General features: G+C 40.5%; 2 protein-coding genes across 2 annotated transcripts; both read right to left on the reverse strand.

Moving 5' to 3' along the window:
* Positions 1-406: 406 nt before the first annotated feature.
* Positions 407-2700, reverse strand: LOC124260399. Its single transcript, XM_046694702.1, is given in 4 exon segments — positions 407-938; positions 941-1234; positions 1728-1798; positions 2617-2700. Coding segments are annotated over 4 exon segments (915 nt in total). The 5' UTR covers positions 2691-2700; the 3' UTR covers positions 407-462.
* Positions 2701-4377: 1677 nt separating this feature from the next.
* Positions 4378-16456, reverse strand: LOC124260400. The gene is made up of 9 exons (XM_046694703.1): positions 16317-16456; positions 15166-15347; positions 14614-14731; positions 13624-13791; positions 12552-12728; positions 12095-12256; positions 11399-11504; positions 10627-10748; positions 4378-4708 (listed from the first exon to the last, which is right to left on the reverse strand). Exons 2-9 carry the CDS (start codon positions 15258-15260, stop codon positions 4421-4423), a joined length of 1236 nt encoding a protein of 411 aa, XP_046550659.1. The 5' UTR covers positions 15261-15347; positions 16317-16456; the 3' UTR covers positions 4378-4420.
* Positions 16457-17904: the final 1448 nt, after the last annotated feature.

The following is a 17904-nucleotide window of genomic DNA, read 5'->3' on the forward strand; positions in this document are numbered from 1 at the left end:
TGAAAATTCCTATAATCGCCAGCGGCCGAAGGGATGGTGTAAATCCAACTAGGGTCCACGCAGATAGCACAAACACTGTAAGTCCCCATGGTCCCTAATATGGTGATCTACCGTCACTTTTTGGCGAGCTATAGCCCCTTTTTATATTGTATTGTCTTTGTAAATAAAATAGTTTTTAGATTTACATGCTAGTTTAAACACCATATGTGATACTGTAGTTAGTTTACAGTCCTTCGATGACTGATTATTTAACAACTTATACTTATTTTAAATGGAAAACCTTTCTCGGCTGAAATATTGCTTAGGTGACGTTAAATTATAACTCACTCATTAACTGACTGAATTAGATATGATACACATGCCATTCAATGGCAAGCTACAGCCCACAGACAAACAAGCTTAGACATCGGAGTTCAGCAAATATAATCTAACAATGCTGAAATAAAGACAGCAGGGAACAAATCACCCAACCACAATTTGAGGATCGGTGTCAAATGAGATGGCAAAATTCTTGAACCACGTGTAACAATCACGTGTTGGGGCCCAGGTCGCGTTGCTACCACCAAAGAAGGTGGAAAAGAATATACCGTCAATGTTGACATCACTTTGTGACCGTAACGCCAGGTTGTGGTTTGAGTACACCAACTTTCCATCGTGCCACACCTTAATCTCCCCATCCGTGTTCCCTGGAGTGTTCAGCTGAATCGATTGCGCTATATTTTGCCACACACCACGTTGAAACCGCCAAGATCCTCTACCAAAAGAAACGCCCTTCACTGGATCACAAATATTTCTCGTACAGAAGCCGGGGAGTTGGTGTGATCGGTCAGGAACATATCCGTAGACTTCACCATCCCCGTTATCTCGCCACATAAACCTTGTCGAGAAACAGCTCATAGAGTGTCTTCCACCTGAACAGTTTGTCAAACCACCATACAGCCCGGCAGTTTGCCGCCGATGCGGAAGTCGAAGTTTGAGTCGAATCGTATGTCATAGCTCAAGGTCATGGCGTCACGTGGTTTAGTTGGAGTTGCAAAGAACTGCACCTTGCTGTTTGGTCCATGGTGACTGTACCTCCCCTTCTGGTAAAAAACTTTCAGGACGAGGTTGGACCCTCCGTCTGGATCCGGGACTACTGTTGCTGAGCCGTTGACATCTTCGCTGTTGAAAGGACTATGCATGCCATTCCTGAAGTACCCAGGATCAAAGTCATTATGCGTCCATACCAGGCGTGCTGTTGAAGAAATCAGTATCAAAGATTATCTTGAATATTTAATGAAATAAAGCACATCTAGAGCGTGACTAGCATGTGTTAGTACTGCAGTCAGTAAAGGGCATGCGTTCCATTAGTTATAAGTGTTCCATCTGTTTAAGACATGGGCCTATAATTGTATGCTTTAACGTCCAATAATTGGGACAAAAACAAAGTATTACGTTAGGAAAGTCTTCCAAGCTGATGGGGGCGGTGGGGTAGCCTAGTGGTTAAGGCGTTCGCTCATCACACCGAAGACCCGGGTTCGATTCCCCATGCAGGTACAATATGTGAAGCTCATTTCTGGTGTCTCAGCTGCACGAACCTACATTGTATTGCTGGAATATTGCTAAAAGCGGCGTATAACTAAACTCACTCAGTCACTACAAGCTGCTGTCTCCATCAGAGCAAGTTCTTAACGATAGAGTAATACAGTTGGTGCTATACAACAGTTGGCATAATGAACAAAACTCACACTCGGCGATAGGAAATACCAAAAGGTGTAGACACGTCAAAATCCCCGTTGTCAGCATCTTGTCACAGTAGCTGAAACAGTGTATTATATGTTTGATGTGTGTCCAATATGTACATACATATGCAGCAATGGATCTCATTATTCATGCCGATTTATCCACCTGAATGCGCTATAGATTTCGTCACCATCGATCACTCATTGTAAAGAATACGCTTCGACAATTGAGTAAAATTGCGATACTCATGAAGATATAATTAAGAAACGTAGAGAAAATAATAATATGCCTTAGGTCACGTCGTCCTCCAAGCTGGATTATAATCTACGATTTAGACAAGGAGTGTCTCTTTGCAGACAAGATAACAAACCCTTTAAACATGTTAGATAAACAGACGTCGTATTTATCAAGGCTTGAAACCTCAACGGCGAATTTTACAGGAACAGTAACAGATTTGGTTTGAAAATCTAGATTTCTCATCGATGTTCCTTGACAAGGGTATAGGAATCTGTACCGAAGCATCACATTGTAACATATAATTTGTCATGCATAACATTTCCTACCTTTATTGTTGTGATCAATCACAAGGGCGACAATGACTATGTACTGAGTGAATACCGTTACTCTGACGTTTTGTTTCTATAACCTTTTCGTATACATGTAGTATCTCAGTATTATTGCGTTTCGTGACATCTTGGTGTGGCACGATAGCCAAAAGTAGTGGACTTTCGGACGGTTACTGCAATTTTCAAGTAACACACCTTTTTCGCAGATGAAACCAAAGTCTTGGCAACATCTTGACCAGTTACACAATATTCAATGGTTAATGATTAGCCTCGTGTTATCGGCCCTTCGATTTGAAAACGAAAACTTCAACATGTGCAATTGGTTTACCTTAATTCCTGATCTGTTGGAAAGTAAACCTTGTAAACTGGATAAGAATGATTTGCCCGACAAAGATAACACATGCCCCACGTGATCAGTTCATGCAAACACAAAGGTCGATTACGTGAGTTGTTACAGGAAGTACGTTTCGTAAATGTTTCTGTTCAACATAGTTACTCCGTCGGAATGCTGATTGCACTCAACGTGACTGTGATTTAATCACCACTCATATTTTCTTAAGATTGATCAATTGCTATTCGTCTCCCACAATCCCTCACTCATCCATATTCTCACCCGGTATTTCACTCCTTTGCTCACCTTCATCCAATCACTCCGTCACCGTCCTGCCCTCACTCCCTAACCGTCACCCCCTCACTCCTTCGCCGTCCTGCCCTCACTCCTTCACCGTCCTGCCCTCACTCCCTTCCCGTCCTCCTCTTACTCCTTCACCGTCATCCCCACACTCCCTCCCCGTCATCCCCTCACTCCCTTCCCGTCCTCCCTCAACGCCATCCCCTCACTCCCTATCCGTCTTCCCCTCACTCCTCCACCGTCCTCCCCTCACTCCCTTCCCGTCCTCCCTCAACGCCATCCCCTCACTCCCTATCCGTCTTCCCCTCACTCCTCCACCGTCCACCGTCCTCCCTCACTCCTCCCTTCCCGTCCTCCCTCAACGCCATCCCCTCACTCCCTATCCGTCCTCCCCTCACTCCTCCACCGTCCTCCCCTCACTCCCTTCCCGTCCTCCCTCAACGCCATCCCCTCACTCCCTATCCGTCCTCCCCTCACTCCTCCACCGTCCTCCCCTCACTCCCTTCCCGTCATCCCCTCACTCCTTACCCATCATCCCCTCACTCCCTTCCCTCCCGTCATCCCCTCACTCCTTCCCATCCTCACTCACCGCCATCCCCTCACTCCCTATCCGTCTTCCCCTCATTCCCTCCACATCATTCCCTCAATCGAGCACAAGTTCTATCAAGGTCGTGACTCGACACTCCAGATCAGCATCATTGGAGGAATCCATCTTCCCCATATAGATATATCTAAGGGATGCTCAAAATTCCGTCCATTTGCCAGAATCGTATCTTTCAATACGTCCATTACCCTGACGACGGTGTGCACATCTGATGCATTGTTGGACGCCAGTCAGGGCATACAACTGAATACATAGGCTACCATAACGCGTTCGTAACGGTACGACCAGTCGTGACTGTATTGTTTATCATAGGCTTATGAATGACTTAATGCCACGAACGGTTTGCTGATCGGAACCCTGGGCCCCGTTCCACAAAACGATCGTAGCGCTAAGATGAGCATTACTGTCATACTTTAACATAGACTTACGACTGTCGTAGCGCTCTCATTCAGGAAAGGGACCCTGGTAAACAAACTCTCCTTGTAGACCTGGTTTCCGATCAACAAAGCGTTTGTAACGTTACGCCCTTTCATAGCTCATTTAATTATTGGCTTACGAATTAGCTAATGCTACTAACGCTTTGTGGATACGGGCTCTAAAGCTTAAAAACCTTGAGCAACAGGTGGTCTCGTAGATTGAGAGATCTGCAGCTAATTCCAGTGCGATAGATTGAATTCGCGACGAATGTCATAAATGGTGTAACATTTATTGATCTCTATTTATCTTTGTCAAATAGTATCAGTTCAGGATACAGACAAGATTTCATCCGTCATTATTATTGACTGGTTAGGACAACATATGTGACCTGACAATTGAAATGTGAATGCACATATCTTCGAAACAGACACAACATAACCAGTTGCAATATTTAATCAACCAGACTGTACATTCCATACACTAATAATCCATCGTCCTCGCGTACTTCCCTAGTCCCAGCATCTGGATGACGTAGGTGTAGGCGTCCGAGGACCAGAAGGGGAAGAACTCGGCGTTGGCGTTGTAGCCGGGAAAGACGGTGGGTGTGTGGTAGTGACCCCAGACATGCTTCATCTTTTCTTGGTATTCCTCTTCTGGTATGACGTCTTCAACTCCCATAATGATATGACCATTGGCATGAACAGTGGTGTTGACTCTTGTGCCGTTGAACAGTTCCAGTCGGTTCATCGGATACAGAGCTGGGCTCGTCTGCAATTGCGATATACTATTTATTTACAATCTCTAAGACGTATAACATCCACACTCCATGGGAGTCCGGGTTTGAATTTGACCCAAGGAATCAAACCCTGTAAAACGTGACCTTGATCTAAAGGTCAAGCTAGGTGACTGGTGAGAACTCAGCATTGTACATTTTTGGATATTTCTCTAGCAATCACATGATTGTTTGGCCCAGATTCGATCATTTATAGGATGCTGACATATAGCAAAAGTAGTGATGAACGCGCTGTAAAACAAACAAATAAGTAATTATACATGTACTCGACTGACGCATGTGATATAACCTGGAAACTATACAACATGTCCTTAACTGATAAATCTATTCATACCCATGTCACATTAGAATATAACATTTACTTTATATGTAGCAGAATGTAAGGCATATCCATCCAGTATCAACAGGTAATGTGTATTGTCGCCGACTCTTTGTGAAACAGTCTAGAACAGAACGTACATTTCCACAAACATAATACATATATTTTTAATATTTATCAGCTGATTAAACATTTGAAACACAAATATGCCATGAACAGTGGTATATTTAATCCACATACCAATAAACCTCGAACTGCATTTCCCTCGAACTGTTATTGGTAAATGGTCATGTTTAGCTTATTGCACACGAGCGGCTCAGTGGCCTGAGACGCCAGGCTATGCAGAGTTGCGTCCCTTGGACAAGAGAGGCCGAAGACATCTGACACCAAAGAACATCATTTGGTTCCTTCCTCCCACATTTAGCTGACATGCCGCGATATCATTGGAGTACTGCTCAGATCCACGTTGAATTAAGATTAACTTATTTGTTTGAGTTATATCAATGTTAGCATAAGTTTGACAAGTGGTACGTCTCTGTAGCAATGGGGAGACTCACGTTGCCCTACGTTGTGAGGATGTTGTGTGAAATAGCTGGATTTAAGGCATTTTACGAATCATACTCCTCGTGCAACGACAGCCACGTGTCATTATGAGGTTGGAAATATTTGAACAGCTGATCACCGACAGAATAGGACATAGATCCTCTACAATCAGGGAGTAAGCAAACCTCATTTTTATATTGTTTCAATGTGTCTTTTTATTCTAACTTATCATTATGCTCTTTTTATTAAGCAGAAATGTTATTATGCAAAAATAATCGGGTTCATTAATATTAGTTGGAAAACACAAATGAAAACTTAAAAGAAATGTCCTCACCTTAACAACCTGTACTTTGCTTTCTTAGACACCTATATCTTTGTGAAAAAAATTCAAAATCATGCTTTGTGTACATTTATATTGGAAAATATGTATGATGTGTCATTCTGAAAGGTAAACAAGAAACAAATGTGTCCAGGGACACGGATGCCCCCGCTGCTGTAGGAAGAGTTCCCTACACTGAGTGTGCTCTGGTGAGTAATTTCTACTAAATAAATATCATGGTTGTTTATAAAATAAATACACTGAGTCAAAAAAGAAACTTCAAATCCACGTTGCACATTTGACAATCGTGGCATTTCAAGTACCGTTAGAACTGTGGTTTAAAAGTGTTTTTTTCAATTCTTGAGGTCAATGCAAACACGTGCATATGAAGAAAACTTCGATGCGAAGATCACGTGATCGACTGCACGTGCAAAACCTGATTTGGCACTAACGTCATTTGCACGACAATTTAGTGGACAGTTCCAAGGACAGCAAAGTATTCTGGAAAAATCTAAATAAGATGACAAGCAACAGGAAAAGCACACCACAAATAAATCAGGAACAGTGGAGTGATTATTTTAAAGACACTTTTAACTTTACAGATAATACAGTGGGTGAATCAAAACTAGAAGGAGCTGATCATGCATTGGACAACAACTGTGCATCTACATGCGATGTGTGTAGTGATAATTATATTATGTATCTATTGAACCGAAACGTATCGCCCCAAGAAGTTGAAGCAGCCATTAAAGACATGAAATCAGGTAAAGCAGCTGGTCCGGACGGTATCAAAGCAGAGATGGTGAAATCATGTGCTGATCTTTTAAGTCCGTATCTAGTAATTGTATATAATACCATCCTAACTAATGAAGAATATCCTACTGAATGGGCCAAGGGATTAATCGTACCACTCCACAAGAAAGGCGACATTAACTCGGTCAACAATTACAGAGGTATCTCACTCATGGACACTTTCGGAAAGATATTTTGCTCTATCCTAAACAACCGTCTACAAACATTTGCAGCACTTTATGACAAGATTCCAGAAGCTCAAGCAGGATTTAGGAAAAAATATAACACAACTGATAATATTTTTACGTTACAATGTTTAATCCAGAAATACCTATCAAGGCGAGGTGGCAGATTCTATTGTTTATTTGTAGATTTTAAGAAAGCCTTTGATTCTATCAATAGAAAACTTCTCTGGTATTCACTATTAAAGAATGATATTCATGGACGAATTCTTAATGTGCTAAAGAATATGTACTCCAAAATAATGTCTGCTGTCCGAATGACCAACACTTCAATCTCTGAATACTTTGACTGTCTTAGCGGAGTTAGACAAGGATGTGTCTTGAGCCCCTTTTTGTTCACGATGTTTATATCAGATTTACAGGTGATGCTAGAAAACGCGGAAATTAGAGGAATATTTGTTGGATCTGAATTTTTAGAAATATTACTTTTGCTTTATGCTGACGATTTATGTATTTTCGATGACTCTGTTATTGGACTACAAAGAAAAATTGACATTCTAAACGACTACTGTACAACGTGGGGATTACAAGTTAACATGGATAAAACAGAGATATTGGTTTTTCGAAACGGAGGTAGATTACGTCACTATGAAAAATGGTTTCTTCAAGGAACAAAGTTAAAAACCTCTACATATTACAACTATCTTGGAATTCTCTTCTCTACACGTCTGTCATGGACTAAATGTACAGAGACACTATCGACCAAAGCAAACAAGGCATTATTTTCTATAAAGAAGTTAATCTACATATATCCAAATATTCCAGTTAATATTCTTTTTAAGCTCTTTGATACCAAAGTTAAGCCAATTTTACTTTATGGTGCAGAAGTGTGGTGTTATCAAGAACGACAGTAAATTAACAACTTTCATACAGATTTCTGTAAATATGTTCTTGGCATAGGTAAACATGTTTCTAGCAATGCTATATTAGCAGATTGTGGTAGATATTGTATAAGTGTTGATTATTATGTTAAATGTGTACGTTACTGGTGTATATTACTATATATGTCTGAAGACAGGTATCCTAAACAATGCTATATTTTGATGAAAAATCTCGACGCAGCTGGTAGATATAGTTGGGCATCATATGTAAAAAGTTTGTTAAACATCAACGGGTTTGGATTTGTGTGGTTTAGTCATGATGTTGGCAATATTAATCATTTTATATCCATGTTCAAACAGAGGCTTATTGATGTAAAGGGGCAAAGCATATTGAGTAGAATTAATGAATCATCGCATTTAGCTTACTACAAGACCATTAAATCTTTATTAGATGTAGAGTTTTATGTCTCAAATGTACATTTTAAAGAATATAGACGATATTTATGTTTACTTAGACTTCATCACCTACCCCTTCTGTGTAATGTAAGACGAAAAGATGATAGTTATGCCTCAACAATATGTAAAATGTGTAACAGTAATGTTCCAGAGGATGAATTACATTTTCTTTTTGTCTGTGATGCATATGTAAGGTTGCGTAGTATATATTTACCAAATTTTGATCAATGTCCAACTATCATTAAGTTTAAAAAATTAATGCTATGTAATAATACCAGTATTCTTCTTAAAACTGTGCAGTTTATTAAGCATGCCCTCGTGATCAGATCAAATGTGTGTAAATAATGTGTAACATTGTATATTGCCTTGTCTAAAATGATATTTTGTATCCTATGATTGTACATGGGCCGATGGCCTACTTACAGAAATAAATTCATTCATCATCCATGCAACAACAGCCACGTGTCTCTATGAGGTTGGAAATATTTGAACAGCTGATCACCGACAGAATAGGACATAGATCCTCTACAATCAGGGAGTAAGCAAACCTCATTTTTATATTGTTTCAATGTGTCTTTTTATTCTAACTTATCATTATGCTCTTTTTATTAAGCAGAAATGTTATTATGCAAAAATAATCGGGTTCATTAATATTAGTTGGAAAACACAAATGAAAACTTAAAAGAAATGTCCTCACCTTAACAACCTGTACTTTGCTTTCTTAGACACCTATATCTTTGTGAAAAAAATTCAAAATCATGCTTTGTGTACATTTATATTGGAAAATATGTATGATGTGTCATTCTGAAAGGTAAACAAGAAACAAATGTGTCCAGGGACACGGATGCCCCCGCTGCTGTAAGAAGAGTTCCCTACACTGAGTGTGCTCTGGTGAGTAATTTCTACTAAATAAATATCATGGTTGTTTATAAAATAAATACACTGAGTGAAAAAGAAACTTCAAATCCACGTTGCACATTTGACAATCGTGGCATTTCAAGTACCGTTAGAACTGTGGTTTAAAAGTGTTTTTTTCAATTCTTGAGGCCAATGCAAACACGTGCATATGAAGAAAACTTCGAAGCGAAGATCACGTGATCGACTGCACGTGCAAAACCTGATTTGGCACTAACGTCATTTGCACGACGAATGGATGGGTTTGAGTGGATTTTGCTAACGTTTTTCTAGAGTCGAAAGATAGGGATCCCATTTCGGATACATAGATGTATCATCAGAGAAAACTTATTGATTATTTTTCAAATTACATTTTGTGAAGTTTCTTTTTTGACTCAGTATATATCCAAAGTGTCCAAGGTAAATACTTATTTGTAAATGTATGTCACAATGAACTTACCACAGTACAATTAAACCTATATCATGAAGGTTCAACACAACCTATTATCATATAAAGATCAATAATTGAACAAAATTCACGAACAAGTTCAATAAACATCTATGCATACCTTTCGAGTCCCTACGAAAGACATGTAGAAGTTCATTCAATTCTGTTGAGCAGTTTTTGTGGAGAAGTGGATAGACTTCATCCCCTTTTACATTATCATCATAGAGAAATTCAGCAAAATGTACCTAAGTTCAAATGTCTCTAAACTTACAAAAATAATAATGAAATACAAAAACAAAATATGAGATGCATACCATTAGAGTCCCAAGAAAGCCCATGTATAAGTTCATTGAATTCCACAGAGCGTTTTTTGTGGAAAAGTGGATAGAGTACATTCCCTGTTTCGTACGGACGTAATGACGTACGGACGGACGGACACGGAGGGTAACCCTATATGCCCCCAGCCATCTACTTGTTAAAATTAGTTGATGGTTTAGTACAATGCCAACGTTTAGCAACGCCTGCAACCTCTTCTGAGACATCACACTCTTCCCACCAGGAAATCACATGCCCTGCCTCGCCTGATCCAGAGACTTCTCAAACCATGTCCACATCGTTCACGGCTGAATGGGTGATTATAGTTTTACGCCGCTTTTACCAATAATCGAGCTGTATCACGGCGGAGGACACCAGGAATAGGCCCCACACATTTACCCACGTGGGGAATCAAACCTGGGTCTTCCAGGCTTCCAGGCTACCCCACCGCCCTTTCACGGTTGCCAGACAGGAACGCAACTATGCTTTCAAAACGTACAGAGATATAAATTCCTGAATTATGTTTTGATGTTTTTGATTTTAGCATATCATTAGACCAAGATTGTGTGTAAACATCATTTCAGTAGGGCTTCAGTGGTAGCTGTATTTCCGCCAATGTATCATACCTTACGACAAATGGTGCTCTACTGAGTACTATTGTCACCCGACTACGGTGTACCAACACCCTACTTAATACTAGGAACTATATAATTGGCTTGTAATCATTTCAAAATGTATACGTACTGTAAGGCCCTTGTAGGAGCCGGAGAAAAAAGCATTCCACGGTTCGAACCCAACAAACAAACCGAAATAATACAACCAGGTGACGATTCTGTCAACTGTAGTCTTTACATCAGCGGGTGTATCTATGTATAATGAAAAACATATATGAGAATCTAATATATATAACAGCCATCCTTTTATCCTTTTATTCCTTTATTACTTCCTTTCTTATGTACTACGTTTCATCCATTCTCATTATTTGAGATTCTTCCTAAATGCATCTGATTACAATGTGAATCTTTGTATTGGAATAGTTTGGGTCTTCGTAAACAAAACATCTCGGAAATATACTGTCCGTATCTACTGCTCACCTACTGCTTAACATGGCGCAGTTAGGCCCCTTTGTGTGCACGCGTGTGTGACCTCTCGTCGTTTGACACAATAGAGGTAAGTAGATTTAGAACAAACCCTTTTTCGTATTGAAAGTGCAATGTTATATATATTTAATATTAAGTATACAACTAAATTTCATGTTTCGGTAGAAATCTGAGGTATTTACTGTTTGAACGCAAAATAAATTAAGACTGAACAGGATCTATTTTTCAATCCGAATTAGCATTTGTACTTGATTTTACACCATCGGAGAGAAATGTGACGTTGTAGATATCTGTGAAATGTTATAGTCGAAAGCAGATTAAGTGTCACGCGAGCGCAATTCTTACTCAACGTTCACGCTTCAGGTCTTACATAAAATGTGCGTCAGAAAGACATCGAGGGTACTGTGAGTCTCTACCTTTATCCCAGATGACCTTCTCCGTGTTCTGGTCTTGTGTTGTCCAGGTGGTCAGTAGGGCGTTCAGGGCCATGGAGGTCGTGAATATGCGGTCCTCTGCGTTGTTCTGCAAAACATAGTTGCGTAATGTTCACAAGTAGCTGTTATAAAGTGCTAACCTGCGTCTACCGAGGTAGCTTTCTGAGACCCTGGTGTCAGTAATTTTGTCCTAATTCACAGACATGTTCTATTTACTATTCAATAAATCCCTCAACGAAGATGTACCAGTTGGAAAATGCGTAATCCATATGTAAAACACAAATGCAATTGTTGATCACTTCATTTGTATTATAGTGAGTGAGTGAGTGAGTGAGTGAGTGAGTGAGTGAGTGAGTGAGTGAGTGAGTGAGTTTAGCAAAATCACAGCGTGGGACGCCAGAATTGGGCTTCACACATTGTACCCATCTGGGGAATCGAGCCCGGGTCTGCGACGTGACTAGCAAACGCTTTAACCACTGGGCTACCCCGCCGCCTCCATTCATATTATAGGAGCGAAAGTATAGCCAAGAGGTTATGGAGCCCGTCAAGGCCAAGGCGTTCTTTGATGTTCAATTGCATATTTTCATCCAGAAGTTACTGAAACGCTACTATAAGTGATGTAAAAGAAAACTCACTCAATACTTCATTATATCTCCTCATAAAGACGCATAAACTTACCACACTTTGATTTTCATATGTTTTGTCTGCATTGCCGATGAAGTCGTCATAGTAGATGACGTCATAGCCGTCATGAGAATCTGAGTGGCCTTGAGCCACAACCCTGGGGCTAGCGTATGTTCTCAGTACACGCTTGAAGTCCACAAGCACCTGTTCCATTCCCTACAACAGAGGCGCTTCGTGATATCGTCGCAAGTCGAGCGTTCATCTACTTCCAGAACCTATATATTGCGTTGTATGTATCGTACAACCATTGTCTGGAAATTTCCCAAATTTTAATACAGCTTGCTTGCTTTGGATGAGCCTTCATATTTTGAACAGAGGTTTTCATCAACATGATTGCAATCTTGACCAATCAAAGAGAATGTCAGCCTAAGTCTGTAAACCTCTGATACCAAATTTTCAACATGACAGTGCCACTGTTAGGTCTCTTAAACAAATGTGGTTATGTCCTCACCTTATGAGGCAGCGATCCCGTCCTGTCCAGGGTTTCCTGGAGTTTGTTGTACGTCCTGGCCACAAACCAGTAGAACTCAATGACAGAGGGGTAGTACGTCAACGCCAGGTCTGCTCGGTCAGATAAGTTGGTCTGGACTTGGAAAGCGATCATCCGAGATGTATCATTATAGATTTGCTGAAAGGAAGAACACCTTACATTCATTGTGCATTGACAACTATGACTATCTTGGTGTCGTCCTATTGACAAATGATTTATAATTTGACAATAAATTATCTGGAGACTGGTATTTTTCGCCACTTTGAGCAGCACAAAGTCCATGTGCATAAGGTCTTTACAGATTCTTGTGGAAGTGATTTCGAAGCGATGAAGGTCGCAGACCTTTACGAAACCCACAAACACATGGATGCTTGTGAATGTAAGGCATATTGACAAAATAGATCTTGAAACTCAAGATCATCGGTTTTGAGGCATATAAATAGCGAATTGTGGCATTTTGAGGGACTTGTTAACACATGCACTTCAACCGCGACAATGTCATCCTAGATAGATCATGACGTCGACCCAACGGTTTGGGCAATACTCCTACGAGTGGGCGAATTTAGTTTAATGTCGCTTTTAACAACATTGCACCAATATCACGGCGGGGACACGAGAAATGGACTTTACACATTGTACACATGTGGGGAATCGAATCCGGGTCTTCGGCGTAACGAGTTAAAGCTTGAACCTTTAGTCTACAGCCATATACCAAATTATGGAATATGTACTCACTAATATGCATAGCTACATACATTGACAAATGACAAACTTCCTATCAAATATGTATCGTAATGATTGAAACCCGCCACTTCATCTGGAACCAAACATAGACGCACAACGCAAAAACGAAGTGCGCACACATTATGAGGGATTGTATGTTATTTTATTTGCTTTTTCAGTGTAAATGTGATACTTTACTTTGGTATCCGGGGAAACAGGCTCTTTATAACGGTCACCATACATTATTCGTTGTATTTAATGCGTTAAAAATTCATTCACCATCTCTGTGTTACGGTGTTTATTGACTGACCATTATTTCTGGATCATCCAACAGCGATGGTTGAAAGAGCCCATTAATGATTCCATTGGTGACACCAAATATGAAGTTTGCACACACAGTGACGTCAATGTTGTTGACGTTAAACGGCATCATGACTCCCTTGTCGAACCAAATGCGTACTTCGTCAGTGTCCTGGATCTGTGTGCAGTGATAAAAACTTCAACGAAAATAAACTAAATACATAACCTCAATACCAGAATGCTTTAATTATGATTCGAACTTTGCTGAACATGAGAATTTAGCGATTGCTCCAGACTGTCATTGTGGACTAGGATTTGCAGGAATGCATGATATTATGGACGCTTCACACGATTCTTGGCGTACGTCGTACGTGCATCAGTATGCAGTACATATGCCACGGCTACGATAGTTCATGTACACATGCAGCACGTACTATAGACCAAATCAGAGACTATAAACAAGGAGAATTCACAGGACACCTTCAGTACAGGCAGATTCATATGGCAGCTGTGTTTGGGCGATTTAGATGGGATTCGCGTGTTTTTAAGTGCACATGAATCAATTTGTAAACTGACCATGTATTTTAATATTTAGTGCTGTCTTCTATACCACTATCTGAACGTAATCACATTTATTTTGAAACAGGTGGCATTTGTGCGGAGCTGATTTTGGTGTGTTTAGCTTCTCATGTCCCTGATATACTACTGAGGAATACGCTACGGCCCTCATGTCAGTGTATCTCTGAGGCCACCATATGCAACATGTCCCACGACCCGCTATCAGTCCCTGATAAGTTCCACAGTAAAGTGTCAACATTTCTCACCTAAATAATACTCCTACATGTACAATAGCATTAACAACACTGGTGAACGCCGTTAACGTAACACAACGTGACTCCTTGTTCCAAATATGTTTTAGAAAGAAGACTTTAATAATAACATTTCTAATATGATATCGATGTTACCATTCTACGCCCTTCTCACAGCCATGAATACATACCCATGTTGGCACTAAGGCTACATCGTTCCCGGCCTGTTTCTCCTGCTGCAACCAATGTCGCAAGTAGTAGTACGTCCTAGGGTCGATGGTGTTTACCCTTTGGTTCCCAGAGAACGGCCTGCACATTCAGGGGAACTGCTATCAAGACTTTGAATACGTGCATGGTGGTAATTTATTCATATCGATTGTCGGCAAGCTGATATCACTCTGTTGTTGTCATTGGGCATTGTGAACAGAGGGTTCATGATGTGAATATAGTTTAGTCATTTACAGGTTCATTATTTGTAATAAGCAGGTAAACATTTCCAGCAGTTAATTCGCAATAAAATAATGGCAAATTCAAATGGGCATTGGAAGTTACCGTGTCTTGATTTGGACTGTTGACTAACAGGGAAGCAACACATAGCATAGCATCAATTAACATATTTTAGTATGACCAGACCAGGGCATTAAACACCCACCTTCCACTGTATGAGCTGTCACTTTGTCCACAGAAGCAAGGAGTCATTCACTTATTAAGGTGCGTAAAAGTAACATCCCTGGCATACTGACCTGTAGGCGTAGTGCTTGAGGGCGTCGAACACAGACGTGAGATTGGTGTTGTGGCCTCTCCACATTTTGTCGTAGGTCGGGTACAGGTGGGACATCTCTGACAAGATGGAACCAAGACCAATGTTCAGGAAGCTGTCATCGAAGTCCGGGGGGGGATGTGAAACGCCTGTGTGTAACTGCGTCTATGTCACAAAATACAGGAATACACAATCGTGTTACGCTTACAAAAAGGCAAGGCAGTTCTGTGTCTCTTGGAGAACACAGGACAGACTACAGCAAAGCAATAACTTTGTGGGTTCGGTTAAAATCCGCTTTGAACAGTAGTTTGACTTTTTTAACTGTCCTTCTTACCGTGTAAAGGACTCCTAGAATGAAAAGCACCGTAGACGTGTATCTCTAAGGTATCTACAGCCTATACTTCAACAAGGAGGAAAGTTAACGTTAAGCATGCCTCAGACATTGACCACTTCGTTGAAACTATTGGGAAGGTGCACGTAGCTATTACAAACACAGAAACATAATTTAGGTGAATCTTAGATTCAAACCCAGTACATCTGACCGGTCGATTGCAAATGCCGTTTACAAGACCTGACTGTCCGTGCTCCACCATGCCACTGTACACAGAATGCTGAAAAACTTGTTAAATGACAACTTGTTAATTGTTTTATGGAGAGACACTGGTCTGTACACAACGTATTATTGACCACTCACTGGTCTACTGCAGCACCCTAACTAGTTTCTATCAAGTCTACATTGAGATATGCAATGCCTGTGATGATGATGATGATGATGATGATGATGATGATTCAACGCCCCGACAGCATTGTACCTCTGTGACAGCGTGTCAGCTTCATGTTGTTTCCGTGTGTGTGTGTGTGTTTGTGTGTGTGTTTAGCCTAGTGGTTAAGGCGTTCGCTCGTCACGCCGAAGACCCGGGTTCGATTCCCCATATGGGTACAATGTGAAAAGCCCATTTCAGGTGTCCCTCTGTCGTGATATTGCTGGAATATTGCTAAGTTGTTTCAAGCGCGCCAACTGAAACGTTTGGTATTACGGGGCCGGACACGACTATGCACCATACAAGAGATTTCCCGACATCATACTTTAATAACAATTTACGAAGTGTTATGATCGAGAAAATTAATACAGACCTGATTTCCATTAAAACTTTGATGATCCCCTCGACATTTTTTAGACCCAGCTTCTCGAGAAACGCATACGTTGCATTCAGTGGCATGACGTCAGTCATTTTGATGAGGTCATTAAGGTTGACTGGGTAACTGTTGTAAGCTCCAAGAGTCTCGTTGTATGTCTGAGGCCAGAAGGTCATCAGTGAGTTGGAATAGTTCACGTTCATATCATGATGGTTTTTAATGGCATTTAAACCATTGGTCATTTCTTCATGTGTCGGTCCATACGTGGTGCTGTTGATATACCGCCGTCCTTCAATCAGGCAAGCCATAATGTAAGTGGTCGCGAACATATTGTTGTCGAATATCCCGAAAAGGTCTCTGAATAATGCATTTTCTGGGTAACCGTGGAAGTTTAGCTTGACATCACTTGGCCACATTCCTTGTTCTTCATCCCATCTGAATGGAGGAAAGAAGTGCCTTGTTTTCGGTACTTGCAGTTCCATAACCTGCAACGCCAAGGTGTCAATCGCCATTTGCAGCGACTGTAGGTCAAATGGAAGCCCATCGCTTGTAACGATTGGAATCAACAAAAACAATATGATTTTCTGTAGCACCATGTTGAACGTTTCAAATATATCTAAATGTGTTGAATTTGCAGTCTCTATAAATATGGTAAGCTTAAAAAATCATTGCTTGATAAGATAAGAGAAAACACCTGATCAAGTGTATAACCATGTGTCTTTTTCAGAATGTAGGAGCCCTTGTCTTTATTGTTACTTAAATTGGATATTTTAAGAAAGTTTTGAAATATGTTAGAATGTATTTACACGCCAACACCGCCAAGTTATTTTGCTTGTAGACGGTGAAGTAGTGACAGCACTTCAGTGCGGATGCCAGCTTGAAACATCCCCAGTATTCCATATTTGCTATAAAACGTGAGTGATGTGTGCATTGGGTTGGGTTGTAGCTCCTGATTCCATGATTCGTATACAACCACACACAGTCCCAATATTGAGATTCTTAGCGATGTCTTCAGCATTATCAACCAGGAGATTATACAGCCATACTCCACCAAATATGAGTCTGGTGTTGACAGTCCGTGGCAAGACTAACTGAATGTCAGGCCACACCATAAACTGTTGTTCATTATATCAACCTCACGTTTTACACATCACTGTAGGCAATTGTATCACTCTTAGACTACCTGCCTATGGACGAAACAAATAGATTGCATTGTTTGAAGCAATCAAGAAAAAATAACATACCACCTAGTAGACCATTGTGGTCAATACAGTACATGTATATGCACTTACTTTCAAATTGTATGTTTAATCATCACGCTCGAGTCAGTCTAAGGTCAAAGTTTGTTATGGATAAAGACCGTGTGAACATGGGAATAACTTAATCTTCATCATTGTTATTTTTGGCATCTGAAATTAAGTAAAAACAATCGTGTTTGAAATATATATTTCAGCTCACACACCGTACCTTTTACGGTATAAGTCAGGTTTTTAAAATATACTCGTTGACCGATTGCTGATAAATTGCTAAAATCGTCGTAAAACCAAACTCGCTCACCCACTATGCCCCATTTGTCCCATAAGTT

The sequence above is a fragment of the Haliotis rubra genome, unplaced genomic scaffold, assembly GCF_003918875.1.
Source record: "Haliotis rubra isolate DU_JTF1 unplaced genomic scaffold, ASM391887v1 Scf760, whole genome shotgun sequence".
Lineage (NCBI taxonomy): Eukaryota > Metazoa > Mollusca > Gastropoda > Lepetellida > Haliotidae > Haliotis > Haliotis rubra.

Coding starts and splice junctions, on each gene's coding strand:
- LOC124260400 (XM_046694703.1), bottom strand. CDS start 15,260: ATGTCCCACCTGTACCCGACCTACGACAAAATGTGGAGAGGCCACAAC. Junction 14,732..15,165: donor CTCAAGCACTACGCCTACAG/GTCAGTATGCCA, acceptor CTGAATGTGCAG/GCCGTTCTCTGGGAACCAAA. Junction 13,792..14,613: donor TAGCCTTAGTGCCAACATGG/GTATGTATTCAT, acceptor CACTGCACACAG/ATCCAGGACACTGACGAAGT.